Source organism: Haliotis cracherodii, unplaced genomic scaffold (genome assembly GCF_022045235.1).
Source record: "Haliotis cracherodii isolate W230 unplaced genomic scaffold, xgHalCrac1.p SCAF_6, whole genome shotgun sequence".
Taxonomy (NCBI): domain Eukaryota; kingdom Metazoa; phylum Mollusca; class Gastropoda; order Lepetellida; family Haliotidae; genus Haliotis; species Haliotis cracherodii.
The window spans coordinates 21262340-21285304 of NW_027266319.1; the positions used below are offsets into that span (position 1 = coordinate 21262340).

Consider the following 22965-nt stretch of genomic DNA (forward strand, 5'->3'; position numbering starts at 1 on the left):
TCACTACCCTGCAGTGGAACATCAGCACATACATTGTTCAGGGTTATTCGTGAATGGAAACTTAATGGAACAAACAATGATTATACATACATAATAATGAAATTGTGCCTGAATTCACTAGTGGTATAATATTAATCGATACCCATCTTGTGTATGATGACCGTTATGTGTACATTTGTTCAAGGCTATCATCTCTAACACGCAACATTACTGAACCTAATTACGATACTGACTCACATATATATTATGGTAAATACTACATCTCAGAACGTGAGGCTGATTTTAAGATTTTATGGACGCCTCAGACACTGGTGCTCTCTCTCTCTCTCTCTCTCTCTCTCGTCTCTCTCTCTATAGTCTCTCTCTCCCTCTCTTCTCTCTCCCCCCTCTCTCTCTAGTCTCTCTCGGTCCCTATCTTCTCCCTCTCCTCCTCCTCTCTCTCTCTCTCTCTCTCTCTCTCTCGTCTCTCTCCCTATCTTCTCTCTCTCTCCCTCCCTCCCTCTCGTCTCTCTATCTATAGTCTCTCTCTCCCTCTCTTCTCTCCCCCCTCTCTCTCTGTGGCCACTCTCTTCTCTCTCTCCCCCCTCTCTCTCTATTCTCTCTCGGTCCCTATCTTCTCCCTCTCCTCCTCCTCCTTCTCTCTCTCTCTCTCTCTCTCTCCCTCTCTCTCTCTCTCTGTGTATTTACATACGCACGTGTGCGAGTGAGTGTTTGTTGTTTAACGTCGCAATCGGTAACAATCCATCCTCCACATGTGTACCCACAACCCTTTTTGAAAGCGCTACTGAGGCCTTGACTGATGAAATCTGATCTATCAACATTTGACTGTTCGACATGAGGGAAAAATGACTGTTAGAAAGTTGAAGTAATCCCTTTGTCATACATTCTTAAGTGGAGCTTTGTATCAATCTGAATCTGTGGGCATAGATCCAATACGTAACAGATGAGGCGGTTTCACGGGTCTCTTACATTTCTAGCCCAGGTGGATTAATCATCAGTGTATGGGGAAGGGATAAGCAGTCGAACACTGAATGACAAGTAAAAAACAGACCAACAGGGAGACGATAGTGTCAACAGAAAAGATTTTTCAGCCCCTTTCCCTCTACCACGTAGCGTCGAGTGAGTGACTGAGTGAGTGAGTGAGTTAGGTTTAACGCCGCTTTTAACAGTATTCCAGTTATATCACGGCGTTTCAGCTTTGTGTGTGAGGAAAGCCGGAAGTGATGCAGGTCCCAGACGTTTACCACTTCGGTGAAACCCACGAGAACGGGTATGGTGCTGACAAACCTAGAAAAATAATCGGGGCGAACCGGGATTCACAATCCACAATCATATGTTTCTGGCAACTCTGCACAGCGAATCGCGGCGCCTTAGACGACTGGGCCACTCGTGCCCCCCTACCACGTAGCAAACGGGCACGAATAACCCCTGATCCACGGCGACATCAAGGTGAACAATATACATCACACCTTTACTCTGACAGGCTTTTACGATCACCACACTTATATCTACACAGAATCACCATCTCCACACTTATATCTACACAGTATCACCATCACCACACTTATATCTACACAGAATCACCATCACCACACTTATATCTACACAGCATCACAATCACCACACTTATATCTACACAGCATCACCGTCCCCACACTTATACCTACACAGCATCACCATCACCACACTTATATCTACACAGTATCACCATCACCACACTTATATCTACACAGAATCACCATCACCACACTTATATCTACACAGCATCACCATCACCACACTTATATCTACACAGTATCACCATCACCACACTTATATCTACACAGTATCACCATCACCACACTTATATCTACACAGTATCACCATCACCACACTTATATCTACACAGTATCACCGTCCCCACACTTATACCTACACAGCATCACCATCACCACACTTATATCTACACAGTATCACCATCACCACACTTATATCTACACAGAATCACCATCACCACACTTATATCTACACAGCATCACCATCACCACACTTATATCTACACAGTATCACCATCACCACACTTATATCTACACAGTATCACCATCACCACACTTATATCTACAAAGTATCACCGTCACCACACTTATATCTACACAGTATCACCATCACCACACTTATATCTACAAAGTATCACCGTCACCACACTTATATCTACACAGTATCACCATCACCACACTTATATCTACACAGTATCACCATCACCACACTTATATCTACACAGTGTCGCCATCACCACACTTATATCTACACAGTATCACCATCACCACACTTATATCTACACAGAATCACCATCACCACACTTATATCTACAAAGTATCGACATCACCACACTTATATCTACACAGTATCACCGTCACCACACTTATATCTACACAGAATCACCATCACCACACTTATATCTACAAAGTATCACCGTCACCACACTTCTATCTACACAGAATCACCATCACCACACTTATATCTACACAGTGTCGCCATCACCACATTTAAATCTACACAATATCACGATCACCACACTTATCTCTACGTACACAGTATCACCATCACCACACTTATATCTACAAAGTATCACCGTCACCACACTTATATCTACACAGAATCACCATCACCACACTTATATCTACACAGTGTCGCCATCACCACATTTAAATCTACACAATATCACGATCACCACACTTATCTCTACGTACACAGTATCACCATCACCACACTTATATCTACACAGTATCACCATCACCACACTTATATCTACACAGTGTCGCCATCACCACACTTACATCTACACAGTATCACCATCACCACACTTATCTCTACGTACACAGTATCACCATCACCACACTTATATCTACAAAGTATCACTGTCACCACACTTATATCTACACAGTATCACCATCACCACACTTATATCTACACAGTATCACCATCACCACATTTATATCTACACAGTATCACCATCACCACACTTATATCTACACAGTATCACCATCACCACATTTATATCTACACAGAATCACCATCACCACACTTATATCTACACAGTGTCGCCATCACCACATTTAAATCTACACAATATCACGATCACCACACTTATCTCTACGTACACAGTATCACCATCACCACACTTATACCTACACAGCATCACCATCACCACACTTATATCTACACAGAATCACCATCACCACACTTATATCTACACAGTGTCGCCATCACCACACTTACATCTACACAGTATCACCATCACCACACTTATATCTACACAGTGTCGCCATCACCACACTTATATCTACACAGTATCACCATCACCAAACTTATATCTACACAGCATCACCGTCCCCACACTTATACCTACACAGCATCACCATCACCACACTTATATCTACACAGCATCACCATCACCACACTTATATCTACACAGAATCACCATCACCACACTTATATCTGCACAGTGTCACCATCACCACATTTAAATCTACACAATATCACGATCACCACACTTATCTCTACGTACACAGTATCACCATCACCACACTTATACCTACACAGCATCACCATCACCACACTTATATCTACACAGAATCACCATCACCACACTTATATCTACACAGTGTCGCCATCACCACACTTAAATCTACACAGTATCACCATCACCACACTTATCTCTACGTACATAGTATCACCATCCCCACACTTATACCTACACAGCATCACCATCACCCAACTTATATCTACACAGTAACACCATCACCACACTTATATCTACACAGAATCACCATCCCCACACTTATATCTACACAGCATCACCGTCCCCACACTTATATCTACACAGCATCACCGTCCCCACACTTATATCTACACGGTATAACGCATGCCCTGGGAACTCTATGTCCCCATCAATCTACACTTAACGTAAGAGGTGACCAGGTGGATTGGGTGGTCAGGCTTACCTACTTGCTTGATTGGGTGTCATCTTACCCCGAAGCCATGGATCGTTGCTCACAATATCGATCCCTGGATTGTCTGGCCCAGAATCGATTATTCAAAGGCCGCTTTTATATAATTGGAATACTGAATCTACGTGGAACAATAAACAAAACGAAAATCTGTCACTGCACTTGTCTGCACAGTATCGCTAGCACTGTGTCTATATCTTCACCTTATCGTTATCTGGTCCATGCGAGAGGCGTTGTGTCGGGTGAAAATATCACAACGCTTACAAGCTGTGGCACACCTTATTTCTTGCCTGTGGTTGCCTGGAAAGGATATTATTCGCCACGCGGTAAAACATTTACCAGGTAAGTGCCCATTGTCAGTATAACGGTACTTAAGGTATAGAAGGACGTTACATGGATGTATATTCTACTTCTTACGTCAGCATCAACAATAGCTGTCATCGAAGTCGGACCATATCATTCGGTGATTTAAATATCTTAAAGGGTCACCGAGAGACACACAAGGCTATTGCTGGTTATTTTGTTACAATTTACTTTCGTCGATATGTGTCCCTTATCTCCCTTGCCCTTGTAAGCGGCCCATCCTGCGTTAGGTTGTAATGGGATCGGTATGCACTTAAGATCGAACGCCCACAGTGGCCAACGAGTTGCGTACAGGCAGACAAAGTGGTTTATAACTCTTAGGTGATTTACACTTCCAACGAGTACTCCATATCCATGTCACATCTAATACTGTTCATTGATGGGCGTGGCCCGTCCCGGGTGGGGTCGCAGAGTCAACTTCCGGGTTGTTGGTTCTTGAGGCGTTATCAGTGATATCATATCAGCACTGAAAAAGGCATGTGTGAGGATTATATGCAGGAACATAGCTCACTTGCCGACATTGTAATGCTATAACAGGTCAGTCCTCCAGCGATATGTACTTAGTATCTGTGTTCACTCACAAAAAGGTTTGTGTGTTAACAATCTTTTTATTTTTATCAGATTTTGTTTTCTCTGCCAACTGGGTGACGTACTTGTATACCCAGTAAAGCTTGACACAGCAGTCGAGGTTGGAGTTGACTCAAGGAGAGGGAGGTGTGTGGCAACGGTGTTTCACAAATCGTAGGGCTGTGGTTGAATATTGGTACATAGATAGAGATTATCATATTAACATGTGTGTCTTTCTGATTTTACGAAACGAGTGTCAGAATTCTTGTATTTCTCCAGCGCGAGAGAGGGCAGTACAAACATGTTTAAACGAGTTGCGAAAAATCAGTACGACACACATGCGAATGAAATATTTTCTTTATTATCCATTATTTCTCAATCCTTTTGAGCTCCCCTTTAGAAGATTTCACTGATTACGACCGCCGTCTTAGGAAACCAAAATTGTCGAAAGACGTCAACAATCTTCAGCTATCACGCCGTTACTTGTGTGACGTCATTCCTCGCGTCACAATAAGCTTACGTCCACAATGCCGTCCAGATGACGTAAAGACTACACAGTGATATTTAAGAAATAAACGAGAAGTGGGAGTTGTTTATTTCTTATACGAGATATTAACATTATGTACAGCTTTTTAAGTATGTTACTAAACGTACAAGCTTTGAAAATATTTACCCGTACTTTAATAATGATGGCTCCATCATTAGAATCCGACCTCGGCAATGTCCATTTTATGCACAGGTGGGTATTTCCCGCATATTTTCACAATCCTCACATTAATTACCTGTACCTTTTCTCCCAATACCGATTGTCATATCTCTCCTGCCTGTGGATACGATCGTTGAGCCCTCGCGTTAATCTGCATTGCCCAGCTAAATCTATGGGGAACAACTTACTAGACACTCCCTTCTCAAACATAACGTCCTCCAATATACGACGTCATCAAGTTGCGAGCGCATGTTCGAATCTCCAGAAATGGCGTCATGATAGAACCATGTTTTATCGTGAAATAAATCACACTTCGTTCTTCATTGTTCTTTGCGATTTATCCCGTAGATCTCCTATACTGTATATGCACATACTATTTTTAACTTGGTTATTTCTAACCCGATAGAAAATAAACGTATTTAAGCTGAGATGGCCTTGAAAGGAATTATCTGTTCCCGAAAATGATCGCAACAAATTGTTTGGTTTTAACATGGGTTATTATGATAATTATTAAATTCTGTGTCCGTCACATTTTTTTTTATTACTGCGATATGTTCAAGTTAATAGTGACAACAGAATATCTTCTATATTAGGTAGAAGGATTTAATTATATTATATTTAATTTTATAATTATTAATTACTGAGTAAATGTAAACATTGATGTACATTTATTTAACGTTACATTGATTTGCATATTGGTTATAATAATGAACTAAAAATACAAAGGCTTATATGTTTCATGTAGGTCTGGCGTTGACAGAAAGAAGTGACCTCCCAAACATTCATGCCATTTAAGGATTTCTTAAAGGAAGACAAATACTCGCAGAAATCAACCCGGCAATGGATAAGCGGAAGAAGCTAGTGATTGTGGGAGACGGCGCTTGTGGGAAAACATGCCTTCTGGTTGTGTTCACCAAAGACGAGTTTCCTGATGTCTACGTGCCAACAGTTTTCGAAACCTACATAGCCGACATCGATGTCAATGGCAGACAGGTAAGCATCAATGTGAGTGAGTGAGTGAGTGAGGTGCAACGACGCTTTGCAAACTAGGCATGGTGCTGACAGGCAAGGATTACAAACACTGCGAATCTGGATTCACTGGATTCTGTCATGTCTAGGGGACGCAACTCTGCACAGTAAATCCGCGCCCCACAAAGATCGGGACCCGTTTCTGTAATTGGTGTGATGTGCAAGCATATTTACTGAAAAATTTGGGGATAAGACGTTTAGGAAAGAAGATTGGATCAGTTGAGGTTCCCTCCTTGCTGACATGTTTCTGCATGTATATTGTTACCATGCGATTTCCAAACTGAAGGCTAACCCAGATCTCAGTTCGTACAGAACTTAATTTGAAATCCATAAATGACCACACAAATCACTATTTAATCCACGCATTATATAACACAAAGTTTTAGGGTTTACTATAAAAAAGGCAGTAAAATGGGTCATATATGTTTCAGCAGCAATTACAGACTCTTTAATTAATTGATTAGACCCGTGAACATCCGGGGTAGAATAGGTCTTCAGCAACCCATGCTTGCCGTAAATGGCGACTATGCTTGTCGTAAAAGGCGACTAACGGGGTGGGGTGGTCAGGCTCGCTGACTTGGTTGATGCATGTCATCGATCCCAATTGCGTGGATCGATGCTCATGATATTAATAACTGGATTGTCTGTTCCAGATTCGATTATTTACAGACCGCCGTCATATAGCTGGAATATTGCTGAGTGCGGCGTTAAACAACCAACCAACCAACCAACCAATTTATTGATTATATTGAAGGAAAATGGATGTTGTATAAAGAGAGAAACCTACCCCTTCATCAACCTAGAATAACATAGAATGAGAAAATGCTGGTTATCCATCTGCACACACACACACACACACACACACACACACACACACACACACACACACACACACACACACACACACACACACACACACACACACACACACACACATACTTCAAATAAAGCCGCGACATTCTTGTTTGTTAATTTCTGTCATTGATCATCGTCAAAACAAGTTATCAATAGTAAAAGTTCGATCCTTGATGATTTGATATGTTTTTTTTTTTTAGAAGAATGTTCATACTGGTAACGTTATTTCTTCCGGTTCCCACGTGTAGGTAGAGCTAGCGTTGTGGGATACTGCAGGCCAAGAAGACTATGATCGACTCCGCCCGCTGTCCTACCCAGATACTGACGTCATCCTCATGTGTTTTTCCATCGACAGCCCAGACAGCCTTGACAACATCCGAGAAAAGTGGAACCCGGAAGTGAAGCATTTCTGCCCAAGCGTTCCCGTCATCCTCGTCGGCAACAAGAAAGATATCCGTAATGACGACCACATCAAGGCTGAGTTGGCGCGAAACAAACAGTTTCCGGTTAAACCGGAAGAGGGTCGTGATATGGCAGAGCGAATTGGAGCAGAAAAGTATCTCGAATGTTCGGCTAAAATGATGGAGGGTGTGAGGGAGGTTTTCGAAACAGCAGCTCGTATAGCTCTGAACACGAAGATGACGAAGAAAAAGTCAAAGAAACAACATAAATGTGAAATCCTGTGAAGTAGTGGACCTACTGAAACAATATCATGACAGGAAAAGAAACATATTCATACAAGCAATAAGTAAACAGAATAGTGCTGGTCCGTTCAGAGGTTCTTCCACAAAATATCTGTGAGAGTTTCATATGGAATGAAACAATAATGATCAAAATGTATCACATGTCCTACCTATTTAATACTATAACAGATTTGGTAAATATAAGATCAAGATAAAACACGTTGTGATATATTTGATTTGATTTACCATAATGTCAGTTTTTTATTTACATTTGTTTGTTGTTTGACGCCGTACTCAGCAATATTTTTGTGAAAAATAAATCTAGTCTTGACCAGACAGTCTAGTCCACTCACTCACTCACTCAATTCTTGTTTTAACCGAGCCCGGGCTGGGCCATGGTCTTGACATTCCAGTACAAAACGTGCAATGGATTCAGGTTGATGGCAAGAGCATACATTTTTTGTGACCAAGTTTGAGGCGAAAGATGGCTACTTCAACTTTCCTTTCATTTGAGAATGAGTATGTTTTTTCTTTGAGGATTTTGGATTGAATTTTGTATGGTCATCTGCCGATCTTACCTTTTGGGCCATGGAGGCTTTGCTTTTGCTTTTTATCTCTTGTTTGCTGAAGGGAAAAGCTGTATATCCGCTGTGTCTTGAGCCAGCGTGTCTGCTTTTCATTTCCATGAATATATACGTGAGACGGGATCCAACACATCCCATGGCTCGACAGTTTTGTATATTCGTATAGAATATTATTGCCTGTGTCCTGGAGTTTGAGTTTCTGCCTCGGCTTGAGGCAGGGCTTGAAATGCACTTGGCGAGTCTGATAGGATGACTGCCTTTGCTTCCGGTAATTCAGGCATGAGTTTGAGTGCATGAAGAATTGCCTCCAATTCAGTAGTGAATACTGACTGACGTTAGGCCTAAAAGATAACTAAAAAACAGAGGGAATAGAACATTTAAGGCACGTAAGCAATTCATGGGATTACTTTTATCAAACCTGCTGGTGCAGTGTAGTTCCAGGTATCCAGTTGGATATGTTTCTTACTTCCAGAGCTTGTTTCTCTCATCTTACCTGTGTAAGGTCATTAAAACATCTTACCTGTGTAAAGTCATTAAAACATCTGGTTCTATAGAGGTCCGCGGTGCGGTGACCATTTCCAGTTTCGACTTTGACCTTATCCTGACTGAAATTATTGGTGCAGATATCAAAATGTGAATAATTAAGCAGACACAGATTGGGATTTGAATTACATGTCTCACACTGGCTAGGACTGCCTATTTCCCAGAGCCTTGTCTCCCTTTAAATCAACAGCATCTCAAAACAATGATATTTTAGGAAAGGTTTAGTTTATAGTTAGGTGTCACGTGATTCATTCTGAAGGCAAAATTAGGGGTGCCCTGTGAACCAAAGTGATCTGTGATAATGGCACCTCTGTGTCAGAATGTTGTTTGTAACGTTCATGTTGTGGATATGACGCTTTGTTTGTGTCAGTCCATATATCATAAACACTACATGTACAGTGTCTTGTGCAAGAGTACATCGATTATCTCCCTTGAATGGCAAATCTCACGTACACTGTGCATCAAGACATTTTATGTAACTTACACCTACAGAATGGCAACGTGCCAGGTAGATACAGAAATGACAGAGTATTGTCTACTCCCTAGGTTATCGCTCGTAAATATTTGTTGACATTTATTAAATGGAAAAGAGGTTTCACTCTCAGCCTGGACATATTTGTTCAGTGTAAATCAAATAGAGTAAACTACGGTTATAACGAACACGCTTATAACGAACTGACGGATATAACGAATTTACCTTTTTGTTCCTAAAATTTGCTGTAGTTATGCTGTATATATGCCTATAACAAACTACGGTTATAACGAACTAATATTAATGGTCCCTTTGAGTTCGTTATAACCGTAGTTTACTGTATCTGGTACATAAATGCCATATTCGAGTGTTATTTATGATTCTACCACTTTATATTTCTTTTTTTAATTTTTAATTTTAATTGTGAATGAAATCATATTGTTTTTTGTTCATGCACAGTTGTGTCATTTTTGGCTAGAAATTAATACAGGAGTTTGAAATTGGATCTACTACATCATACAGTTACCAACCTGTTGGTCATATGATCAGAGGTTCTCTCTGTTGCCAATAACAAGTATGGAGCAACATATTGGGATCAGCCTCCAACCAAAACTTTAACACCATTATGGATGCTGCCCATGCATGTGTCACAAATGGGCCCAAAGGGAAGAGGAACCTGTTGAATGTCTTTCATTGTGTGATATTGTCATTTGGAGAACGCACAAACTGAAACAGAGGCAACACAATCTGAAACAAACATATTCTGTCCCAGACAGCTGTCATAAAAAAGCTGGCTACCCTACATGAAAAAGTTTGTACTTATTACCACCGACAAGGCATTAAATAACATAACCGTTTTATGTAAGCATCTAAATAATGCTACATATAGGGCCTGTATGTTAACTGAGGACAAAAGCTGTCCAAATTAGTACTACTTGTTTCTTAATTTTAACCTGAAGACATGTCCATTTCTCTTTTGTACTGGATTCCAAAGCTACACAAAGATCCGCATAAAAAATGAGATATATTGCTGGGTCGAGCAAACGTACCACCAAATCCCAGTTTAAAAATCACACCATAATCCTAAATTCAATCAAGGGAAGATTTTCTACAGAAAATATTTGAAACAATTGGAATAAGACTTTCTCAAAACTCCAAAGATTTGCTTGATTTTTTTGCGATCTAAGAAAAGAACTTACTTCAATTTTCTCCAAAAGTTAGATTTTTCAACTGTATACACCACAATCTTTAATGACTTAAGGAAAAACTTCATTCCTTGATCCATAGGGCATTTGTCACTAAACGTGGTGATCGTAAATATAGTTGAACAAAATATTACATACATGTATCTATCTTCAGAGCTTCAGGACAATCTGTCGAAAATGAGAGCAAATGTCATCTGAGATGTTTACTGAGAAAATGTGTGAAATGATGGATTTCCTCATTGATAACATCTATATAAAGAATGGGAGTCAGATATTTAGGCCTCCATCCTTGCTGACATGTTTCTTTATGCATACGAATTGGACTTACTGCTCTGATTGGAATAATAAAAAGAAGAGAAGATGTTTTACTTAAGTTTCAGGTATTTCGATGATCTGACATAAATCAAAAACTGTCAAGTAGCCAATTCTCTTCCACCGAGTAGACTATCAACTAGAAATGAAAAGAGACCAGTGAAACCACCACATCTGTTTCATATTCAGATGTGTGTATTAAAATTCAGAGTGACAAATAACTCTCCACAGGACTGTATGACAAGAGAGACGATTTCAGCTTTCCAATAGCCAGAAGTACAATTTTTTCATCAAAGGTCTCAATGAGCGTCAAGCGACGCTTGCTCAAGTGTTGTTTGATCAGGGTGAGAAAAGTCCAGGTTAATGATACAGACGGAATGGTACAATCGGCTCTGTTTTTAGCAGAGATTACTTTTGAGTGTAGAAGGGGTTTTACTGTTGTTATTTGAATCTGACAAAACGTCTATTTCATGATTATGTTTAATCTTCCCATGTACACGGCAATCGGGGATCAGATGAAGCTTAAAAGATACACACCTCCACAACCTCAACAAATATGAGGGGCGGTCGGGTGGCCTAATGGCTACAGCGTTCGCTCGTCACGCTGAAGTCCCGGGTTCGATTCGCGACATGGGTACAATGTGTGAAGCCCATTTCTGGTGTCCCCCCGCCGTGATATTGCTGGAATATTGCTAAAAGCGGCGTAAAACCAAACTCACTCACTCACTCAACAAATATGAGTAACATTGAAGTTTACAGTTCTCAGCATGCATTGATTCGTGTTCCAAATATCCAACACTTGTATTATTTATTACTTAGCTAACAATGCACATAAATGATTGAATTGTATGTGTGACATACGACGTTATTATTACTCAGGGGGTAATGAAGCAGGTCCTTGAAACTAAATTCGCACGTCACGCAACGTTAATCTGGAGGTCATTCTGAAACTGTTTTTCATTCCTAGAAAATTACGATACTTCGTCGAGATGGATATGTACACTTATTAAACCAAACAAACACGTCACGTACAATACATCAATTACGTCACATAATTAGTCACAAGATCATTCGGAGGCCTAGTCTTTCAGGTAAATGCTACAATCTAGTGGAGTGCTTTTCTTGTTGCCCTGATAACAGAACCGTCACTGGTCGTCTTCAAGTCAAGAGTGAAGATCCATCTCTTTCCACGAGACGCCTACAATCAACCCTATAGGCTTAGTTGATATGTTTCCAAGCATCCCACGATTACAAGCTCTGAAATGACCTAAAAACTATAACTATAGATTTAGATCTAGATTTTTGAAACGATCTTAGCTAAGATAAATCTTAACAACTTACGTTCAAAGATAAGATATATTAAGGTTAAGATAAGATAGATTTTCGAAACTATCGTAAAGCTGTCGCAGATCGTTCAGAGCTACGATACCTATTGTAACTCTGACAGAGAACTCATTTTTGGTAGATTAAATAAGCGGGTTGTGTCCCCATGACGTCACGGGGATTTCCCAGCTGCTGACAATAACAACATAGAAAAGTGACACGGAATTCATGATCACATTGTCAGGTCACATTGTTTAACATGCAACTATTTGAGTGACATTCAGTATAATCCTACATACGCCCTACATGTAAACGTTTTGTTTTTATTATAAAAGATGCCTTGACTACCCGAATGCAAATATTATTCGTGTGGCATGCAAGGGCATTTTGCAAACCCAATAAGTGCAATAATCAATAAGTGTAGTGTTACCACACTATTGCTATTAGAATTGAACAAATGTGCTAAAAGATACTTCACTATTTTCCCTTCAAATGGTTCCCCTCGCGAGCACGCAGAGCTTTATGTTAACACATTGCGTACAAAGTCAAGGACGAAAGTAAGGGACTTTATTCTACATGACAATGCCCAGACCTTTGATCGAACAGCAGGCGTTATTGCGTTGAAACGAGCGCATTACAAGTGCTCTTCTTCTCATCTTCTTAATCACCATCATTATCATTATTAGTAGTGTACAATCGAGCTCAATAGATCGACGTTACATCCAGGAAACCGTTCGACGTTGATTGCTAAGGAGGGATACCGACAGTGTCAGTGGTCGACTGATGGTTCGAGAATCAATCTATCTTTTTCAGTGTCCTTGTGTACTAACTTGAATGACCATAAGATGAAGTTATTCTTAAATAACGATGTTTCTGCTACTGTCAAGTTTGCACACATACGAAGAAGGAGCACTTTGTTGATGCGTACCAATAGAAATCTTAGCGATGTCTATAACAGGGCATATATCAATATTCATGCAGAACCGGTTTCCGTTTTGGTCTGTTAAACCAAAGAAAATTGTTATTTATTTTAATTTTAATGCACCTATATCGTAGTTAAGAAACGAAATAAAACACGAGCTTTCGCTCTGTCAGATACGGTTGGAAGTCCTCTTCCTTCGTTAAAATTAATATCTCCATCTACTTCATGCCATGAACAATATATTGTTAAAAGTACCATTAGAGTACCATTACAGAATTTCATTCAAACCATCATCGAAACATTTGTTCAGTGTAAATTGACTTATGGTAAACGGATTCCACATTTAACGCTTCTATTAGGTTTATCATACCAAGATATTTTGATATACCATAAATTCTATTGGATTATACATGTATCTGCTTTTCTGAACATAAATAGAATGAAATACATTCTTGTGATTTGTATTTTATTAATGATCAAGGAAAAGATGTTTTTGATGACCAAAGAAACATACCTTCATACGTTTTTCAATTGATATATCTTAAAGAGCCGATAAAAAGACACATAACCACATATATAGCGATTCATGTTTGAATATTTTGCATGTGTGACAATCAAAATAACTTCATAAGACCCGACCAATCAACGTACATATTCTGTGGCCTATATTTAGCATCGAGCAAACGGCCTATATATATCCGCTAGGGCTGCTTGTGACATGTTCCCCTAGTCCATCTGAACATAGGTACACGGTGATCACAGCTATTCATAGGACGTGTTGTTCTACCTCTAGACGAGTACCAGGTAAGCACATGCTACTGTGTTAGCACCAAATAGTGTACACTCTTGTTCCTGGGAGTGCGAGAAGTGTCAACTTCCGGGTTGTCCTCGATAGATTTTCAATGAAATGAGAGGTATGTCTCACTACTGTTAGAGATACATGCATGATGTTGTTTTACGAAATGAAGAAACATTCACGGTTTAGCGTATATACACGCGTATCATAACACTATTAAGATGATAATCACCATTAACATTTAAAGTACATTCCTTGAGGATTGTAAAGAATATAATAATAAACAGTGTATTCATGTTTAAACACGCGAGATGTGTGAAACATATATTGCAATACTATGTAACATAAACATACTTTGGACCCTCTCAGGGAAAATATTTGCCCATAATCCACATTTTAAGAAACATTATTCAAATAGTTTATATTCCAGCCAGTATTCAGCAGGGAGAAACATACAGCTATCCGTTGTCGTATGTTCTCACCCCGAAGTCAGTCAAGCAGGGCCACTATATTGTGCAGTCCCTCATTCACGGCAGCTTTTATCTGGATGTTTTTCACCTGGTTAGGCCTGTTCCCATACAGGCGTCTATTGCGAGCTGCATATCGGCTCTTGTTGCACACAGCTGAAATCATTATACTGTGCATGTCAGCAACTCTTTATTCGCTCGTCTCACGTCTCAGATCCGGGATCAAATTCTCACATGGGTGATTGTGATGTGCATACCCTTTGCCCATATACTTCAGGTGACACGGGTGTCCTAGTGGTCAAATATACTGAACAGCATTGAAAACGCACCACCATGAAAATGGATGTATTTTTATCCGGGCTTAAGTCATGAAAATATATAAGTGAATGAGTAATATACGACGTTCTGGACGAAGCATGAAGAAGAACAGCTCGTCAGAACACATTCCTAATTTTTGTGTGAGCGAAATCGACAAAACGCAACAAATTGCGTGCACATCATGGAAAACGTGTTTTGATTCATGGGAGCATGCAGAATAGGGCTATAAAAGACAGACTTTTAAAAGCCACATCACTTGTTGCTGCAGACGTAAAGGGTACTGAAACAAGAAATGCCAAGATTAACAGCAGAGGAACCTGAACGTGCCTTGGGCATGTTTCAAGTTGGTACGTCAAGTAGAGTCGTTGCACAACGGTTTCAATGCCATCATTCAACAGTTCTCAGGCTACTGAGCAGATACCAGCAGACAAGAACCACCAGAGATCGACCACGTCCGGGTGTCATGGTGTGGGGCGGCATCAGTCATAACCATCGAACAGAGCTCCATGTTTGTCGTGGAAGAGTTAATGCCCTTTACTACATGTATAACATATTGGCAAATCACGTCATCCCATTCTTTCATCAGCACCACGATATGCACACCTTCCAGCAAGATAATGCAAGAGCACACACAGCACGTGTTTCAACACAGTACATAGTGAACAATAATGTGCCTCTGCTTCCATGGCCAGCCCTGTCACCCGATCTATCGCCAATTGAACATCTATAGGATTACCTGGTCAACGCCTCTCACGTCGTCCGCAAGAACAGAACCTGAGAGAACTTGAAGATACACTACGTCAAGAGTGGAACGCCCCAGAACACTATTCGCAGACTTATTCGATCAATGAGAAGACATGTCCTGTGTTGCTGTCAATAGCGGACATACCAGCTATTGACTTTTCATTTTAACCCTATGTGGCTTCCTTACACTGATGACGTAAATGTAATTACTGTGTGTTATTCCTTTTCCTTTGTCGTTTTTCTTAATAATCCGTCTATGTCTGTTCTAATCAAAATCGGTCATTGCTCAAGTTGCTTTTGTAATATTTCAAGGTTTATTGCTGGTGCGTTTTCAATGTTGTTCAGTATAGTTTAGTCACTTAGCCGTTCTTGTATCTGCTAATCGTGGGTTCAAATCCTGGATTCGCGTCAGCTGTTGTGCTTGGTTGGTCTGCACCATACCCTTTGCTTGTGGGATTCCCCACATTACTAAATGTCTACCTGCGTTCAATCGGTTTTCCTCTCAATTTAAGCATGCACGCTGTAACAACTAAAATGACGTTCAAAGCAGCAAAGTTAAATTTCAGGGGTTCCACGGGGCAATCAATGTCAAAACACCAAAAATCAAGACCACATTCTAAATCAAATTCTTGATTATCTGCAGTAAAGTCAAAGGTTTGGACAGAAAGAAAGAGAAAGTGGGAGAAGAAAAAGAATTTCATAAAAGCCAAAAAACCCAAAACTGTTCAAATCTAATGAAAAAAGGTTTCTCAGGCAATTAAATGCAACCAATGGCAATGAGGAAAGACCCACCATGGATTCCAGTGAAAGGTTTCGGAAACAGTTGTGTTCTATACCCGGCAACTGCATCCTCGACAACCCATGGGTAGAGGATAACAATAATAATGTACAGGACAAAATAAAGTCACTAGTGTTGTGTTTCATTACAACCGATTGCCTGAAAAGTGGGATATTGAAAGGTCAAAATCTAACACGGGGCCAAGGCCGGATGCTATGCTTCTTGTGTCCTAACACCATTTCTTCACTGTTTAAATTCTCTTGTCGATACGGGGGTTGTTCCGCCTTGTTTGTGCAAAGGTCGAACCATACTTCTCCCTGAAAAAGGTGATTTGACTGACCCTTGAAACTTCCGCCCTATTACTTGTCTGAATACACGGTGCAAAATATTCACAGGGTGTCATACAGATCTTGTGTCATCATACTACGCTTCCAATGACATTATCTACATGGAGCAGAAAGGAGCCAGAAAGGGATGTTTGGGTTGTAAGGATCAATTGCTCGTTCGGAAAATGTTCCTTGAAGAGGCTAAAACTTACCACCGTAACCTCACAATGTGTTGGATAGACCTAAAAAAAAGCTTATGATTCTGTACCTCACAAATGGATTTCGAAGTCACTGGAATGCATTAACCTCCTTGTTTTACTCAAGTTTTGAATCAATTGCTGGTCAACCCAACTTGAGATGAGGCGGCGACTTCGAAACTTATTTCTATTAGAAAAGGAATATTTCAGGGCGATTCTTTTAGTCATTTGCTTTTCTGTTCGTCACAAAATCCTATAAGCTCTTTGTTCAGCAAAGAGGAAGGTTATAATCCTGGACCCCCTCAGCACAGATCCCCACACCCCCTTACTCACCTCCTTTACAAGGATGGCCTTGAATTTATTGCCAAAGGAGGGTCCACACAAAAAGAAGAGATTCTCATTGTAGAGTCCTACTCGGCATAGTGATATCGGCATGTCTTCTGGACAAGGTAGACGAGGGAGGATCAGTCAATTTACTTGGTGGAGGAATTATAGACCATCTCGTAGAAGGTCAGGCCTATACATACATATGGATGCAGGTTAGGGACAAACTCCAGAATGCCAATATCAACGAAAAGCTTCGGACAGAGTACAAATGTAGACTTTAGAAAATCTGGAGTTCAGAGCTGAACGCTCGCAATAAAGTCAAAGCCACAAATACTTATGCTGTACCCGTTCTGTAGTATTCCTTTGGTGACGAAACAAGCACATTTATTTGTCTGATGATCCTCTTGTGAAGCATGTCAAGACTCATGATAAAAACAAGGCATTCCACAGTTTCTTAAACGAGCCAAGGACGTGGGACATAATCTCATTGTCAGTGTTGATTTTGTTGATGGTTCTGTACTGCTGGACGGTACACAAATGAATGTCAACCAAGCAAAGTGCCATATCAAATCGGCCAAGACTTTTTTCAAGGAGAGGCTATTTGAACAACCAGTCCTTTGCTTGGATGAAGTCGGATGGCCTAAAAAGTGAAACAGGAGGCTTTCTGTTTGCTGCTCAAGACCGGTCACTCCCCACTCGAAACAGTCAATGTGTGATTTTGCATCAAAATGTAAATATGAAATGTAGAATATGCAAAGAATTTAATGAGACTTTCCAACTCATTTTTAGTGGATGTCCTGCTTTGGCACAAACACGGTATCTTACAGGACATGATTGCGTGACTCGATCATTTTATTACCGTCTTCGACATGCTTGAGTGACTGTTGTTTGGCCATCAACAATCACTGTTTAGATATTTTATGTTTATGTTTTACTACCCTGGATCCAATTGTCACCACAGCTTTGTCTTGAGCCCGATTCGTTTCTACTGAGCGAGAGAAACGCTGTGCTCAGTAAGAGATGTAATCAATGGAAGCGGTAACATCACTTCCGAAAGGGTCCGGACTGTTTAGCATGATAGAACGGATATGTAATACCCTGGATAATCGAGAAACCCACCAACACGGATATGGTGCTAACAAACCTAGAAAAAAGTGATAATTTGTGATTCGAAACCCACGATCATAGGTATACATGCATGAAACTTGAATACTTTATGACTTAACTTCATGGAGATCAGTGCACACAGTAGTTGTATACAAATTAAGAGCTAATAAAAGGATTTTCATTCATTTTCAGGAAATCATAATGACGACCCAGAAGAAGCTAGTTGTTGTAGGTGACGGTGGTTGTGGGAAAACGTGCCTTCTGATGGTGTTCCGGAAAGACGAGTTTCCGGATGTGTACGTGCCAACAGTGTTTGAAAGTTATGCAAAGGTCGTCGAAGTAGACAATAAACTGGTAAATGTCTTTGGACTTATTGCTTTGATTTTTGTCGGTGCTAATTACCTAGCTGGCTTCAGTTTGTCTTTTGCTTTGTCCATTTTTTCACCCATCAGTGCTAATTGTCCCGGCCTCCCGTTTGCCCTTTGTCCATTACCTATTACTTATCTATGACACCTTAAGTACTGGCTTCCATACCTTCAGCGCCAACTAATGTAAAGTGCTTGCTTCCATTGTCTATCGCTTATCACCTATTAGCGCCAATCATCTGTTGGCTTCCTTTGTCAGTTTCTATCCTTTGTTATTTCCCACCTTTTCTTATCTTTTTAATTTCGTTGTCCTTACATGTACATATATATGCTCTCTGCCTCATGGCATTCATTCACCTGATGAAGGAGTAAGCATATACTCCGAAACGTTGTGTTCCTCATAAGAAAGAAGTTGACATCCATGTATTCTCTTCCTTATGTGTATCACTTCTAAATGCCTTTAAAAGACCCAAATGTCTTGGCGGTTTCTGTGATCAAGTGATATTTCCTAACTTTGGATTGCAGTAGTTGATCCTGATGACAGATTACAGCCAGTTACGATCCAGGGAAGCTGTACCTGGTAATACAGATGGCAATTTACGTCACCGCATGAACCGAAAATGGACATGTTAGCTACTAAACTGTGACATGCATAAATATCGATCATCGTTATGCTTTTACAGATGGAAATGATTCATTTTCGACTTTTCAATTTTACAGTCAAACATCGACATGTCTTGGCTGTTATTGCGTTCTGTATGACCTTATTTCTGTTGTAGATTAGCCTGACTCTGTGGGATACTGCAGGTCAAGAAGGATATGATCGACTCCGCCCGTTGTCCTACCCACGAACGGATGTCATCCTCATGTGCTTTTCCATCGACGTCCCCGACAGCCTTGATAACGTCCTCGAGAAGTGGAGCCCGGAAGTGAAGCATTTCTGCCCTAATGTTCCCATAATCCTGGTCGGCAACAAGAAAGATCTCCGCAATGATGACCATACCAAGGCTAAGTTGGCACAATACAAACAATTTCCGGTTAAACCGGAAGCAGGGCGTAAAATCGCGGACAGTATAGGAGCTGTAACTTATCGTGAGTGTTCCGCAAAGACGAAGGAGGGGGTGACTGAGATATTTGAAACAGCATCTCGCGCAGCTCTGACGTCGAAGAAAAAGAAGCCCTTGTGTCGCATTCTGTGAAATCAAACGACTATAAAGTCAAAGACACTTTGACGTATCCCAGGCCACATTCATGTTTGTGAGTGCACAGAGCATTTTTTGCCTCGTGTTTTGCAATCGCCACTCTGTACTGTTATAAGAATAGCGATGCATATATTATATATATTGTTAAGCTTCATTATCATTTGTATAAACTATATTAATAACTGTGACCATTCCATTTATATATCTGAACACCAGTAGACTGGAATTGATTAATCATCGTTTCGGAAAGACGTATAAATTGCGATGAAAATGTCCATAAACACATTTAACTGAGTAAACAGGATACATAAAGTTTATATCCACTTTATTCCTTTATACGAAAGAAATAGGGATGCCTGATATTTTCGGTTTCTATCAGCTACACTGTCAGTATCCACAGTAGCAAAACTATGAGCTATAGAAAGAAAAGCTATAGAAAATAACAACTCCTCCAAAGGGTATGCACAGAATGGAGGCAGAGAAGAAATTGTAGGTTTTGTGTTGAATAGATGGGTATATACATACACCTCATGTTTGCAGCAGAGGCATTTTGGTTGAACATACAGTTGGGACAGTGACATATAGCTGCCCCTGTTCCACGTGTATTCAATTTCTTTATTTCCGTACTGATGGAGGCTACAGGCCTTAAGTACATTTATGAGTTGTACATTCAGACTAGTAGAGTCTATAACATAATATGTTTTCTGTGTCTCATTGCATGATAAATGTACATAGATACATTTTGTAAAAGTAAGTACTCAGAGTTGTTTAACAGAGATGAGAATTTAAAGAAATTGGGATTGACATGGTAATATTCAGGTATATACTTAGTCCTTAATGTTGTATAAAATTGGCATATACGAAGGAAGTGGTATTCATCTTCAATGTCTGTTATAATACCGATAAACACCTACATGTAGGTTCGTACAAATGACACTTTTCTTATTAAGTTTACGTTTCACGGGCCTTCAAAACACGGAGGTCCTACGCACCTTTGGCGCTTTGCAAGCCACGAATCGTTTAGAGTAAGCAAATTAATCGCTCACCCGTGGGTCTGCGAAAGCTGAAAACGCTTGCGCACTCTTCCAAAATGGCAGCGCAACTACCGCTGGGTTTGCCTTGCCCAAATGAGGATCGTAAAAGAAGAGACTCGAGGACGAGCCGATAAATTTAGGGTTACGTTGAAGATGTGGTGCAGACTGAGGATGTCAGCTGCCCTTGCCCATTGCCCAGTCGATTAAAAATCAAGAATTATTTGTTCGGCTGTGGCCGCCATTTTGGTTTGACAGGGAACCGATTGCAAGCGGCTGTTAGCGCCCCGTTGTAAGGCTAGTTGCTGTACATCGCTTGCATCGATTGGCGTTTTGCAACTCACCCATAATAGTAAGGCGCTCCATGATACATACCAAACAGTTGTCCGTTTGTCAAAAACAACATTGTTATATAAAAAGGAAAATGATAGTGTTCAGAGCAATATTTAAAATGCATATCGGTAAATGAAAGTGTTTCGAACCTTTTAAGACCGCCTTCGAGACCGCCTCCGTGATCTAGTAGTAGAGCGTCCGCCCGGAGAGCGGAAGGTCCGCGGTTCGATCCCTGGCCGCGTCATACCAAAATACCTTAAAATATAGTACTTGTTGTTACCCTGTCTGGCGCTCGGCATTAAGGGGCTAACACAAGGACTGCGGCATGGTATCTCAGTGAGCTAGCACTATAAATCGGCATCAGTCCGGACTAGTACAAGCAGCCACACAAACACGCACACGTACATGCACGTCGCTATATAAGTGCAATAATCTTGGACGCGACGTTAAACCCCATTTCACTTCACCTCACCTCGAACCTTTTAAAACGCCAGTATACCTGTTTATATCTTTATTGGTACAAAACGTCTGTCATTCATATGAATCAAGAGAAGCGGTCGAAAACGATATGTCCAGTGCAAGGATATAAAGAATTAGACATGTCTTGGAAAGAAGGATAAATCGCATCATACACTGGAGGTCGAAACTGCGCGAAGTGAACTATTATATCTTGAATGGATCACCAGTGATAGAAACATGTGACATTCACATTACTGCGCATTGCACTATTCATGTGTATGCACTACTAAATCTTAAAGGGGAATTGGGGTAAACAAGAGGTTAAAGCGTTCGCTCGTCACGATGAAGGCCCGGTTTCGATTCCCCACATGGGTCGAACATTTCTGGTGTCCCCCGCGTGATATTGCTGGTATATTGCTAAAGGCGGCTTAAAACCATACTCATTCATTCACTGACTGTTATGTCACGAAGTCATTGATATGAACGTCTACTTTGGAGTCCATTCGATGATTCACCCCTTTGGTAAAATGTGTGAAGTCAATTTCTATGTCTTCCGTGGCGATATTACTGGAATATTGCTAAAATCACTCACTGAATTACAGTTGACTAAGAGAGACTGTGAATCATTGATGTACTAGGATGTACCAGGTAGTGTATATGATGTACTAGGGACCAGGTAGTGTATATGATGTACTAGGGACCAGGTAGTGTATATGATGTACTAGGGACCAGGTAGTTAGTGTATATGACGTACTAGGGACCAGGTAGTGCATATGATGTACTAGGGACCAGGTAGTGTATATGATGTACTGGGGACCAGGTAGTGTATATGACGTACTAGGGACCAGGTAGTGTATATGATGTACTGGGGACCAGGTAGTGTATATGATGTACTAGGGACCAGGTAATGTATATGATGTACTGACCCCAGGTAGTGTATATGATGTACTAGGGACCAGGTA

General features: G+C 40.6%; 2 protein-coding genes across 4 annotated transcripts; both read left to right on the plus strand.

Annotated features, from left to right (window-relative positions):
- The first annotated feature begins 4254 nt into the window (after positions 1-4254).
- LOC139444868 (transforming protein RhoA-like) lies at positions 4255-8533 on the plus strand. Of its 3 annotated transcripts, none has more exons than XM_071225859.1 (3): positions 4255-4331; positions 6371-6618; positions 7758-8533. In XM_071225859.1, the coding sequence occupies exons 2-3, from the start codon at positions 6466-6468 to the stop codon at positions 8193-8195; spliced, it is 591 nt and encodes a 196-aa protein (XP_071081960.1). In that variant the 5' UTR covers positions 4255-4331; positions 6371-6465; the 3' UTR covers positions 8196-8533. The 3 variants fall into 3 exon arrangements, with proteins under 3 accessions (XP_071081960.1, XP_071081962.1, XP_071081961.1); XM_071225861.1 differs by lacking the exon at positions 4255-4331 and adding an exon at positions 4699-4889; XM_071225860.1 differs by lacking the exon at positions 4255-4331 and adding an exon at positions 4972-5066.
- A 5722-nt stretch (positions 8534-14255) lies between these two features.
- LOC139444749 (transforming protein RhoA-like) lies at positions 14256-22695 on the plus strand. The gene is made up of 3 exons (XM_071225688.1): positions 14256-14357; positions 18806-18967; positions 19758-22695. The coding sequence occupies exons 2-3, from the start codon at positions 18815-18817 to the stop codon at positions 20175-20177; spliced, it is 573 nt and encodes a 190-aa protein (XP_071081789.1). The 5' UTR covers positions 14256-14357; positions 18806-18814; the 3' UTR covers positions 20178-22695.
- The last annotated feature ends 270 nt before the right edge of the window (positions 22696-22965 follow it).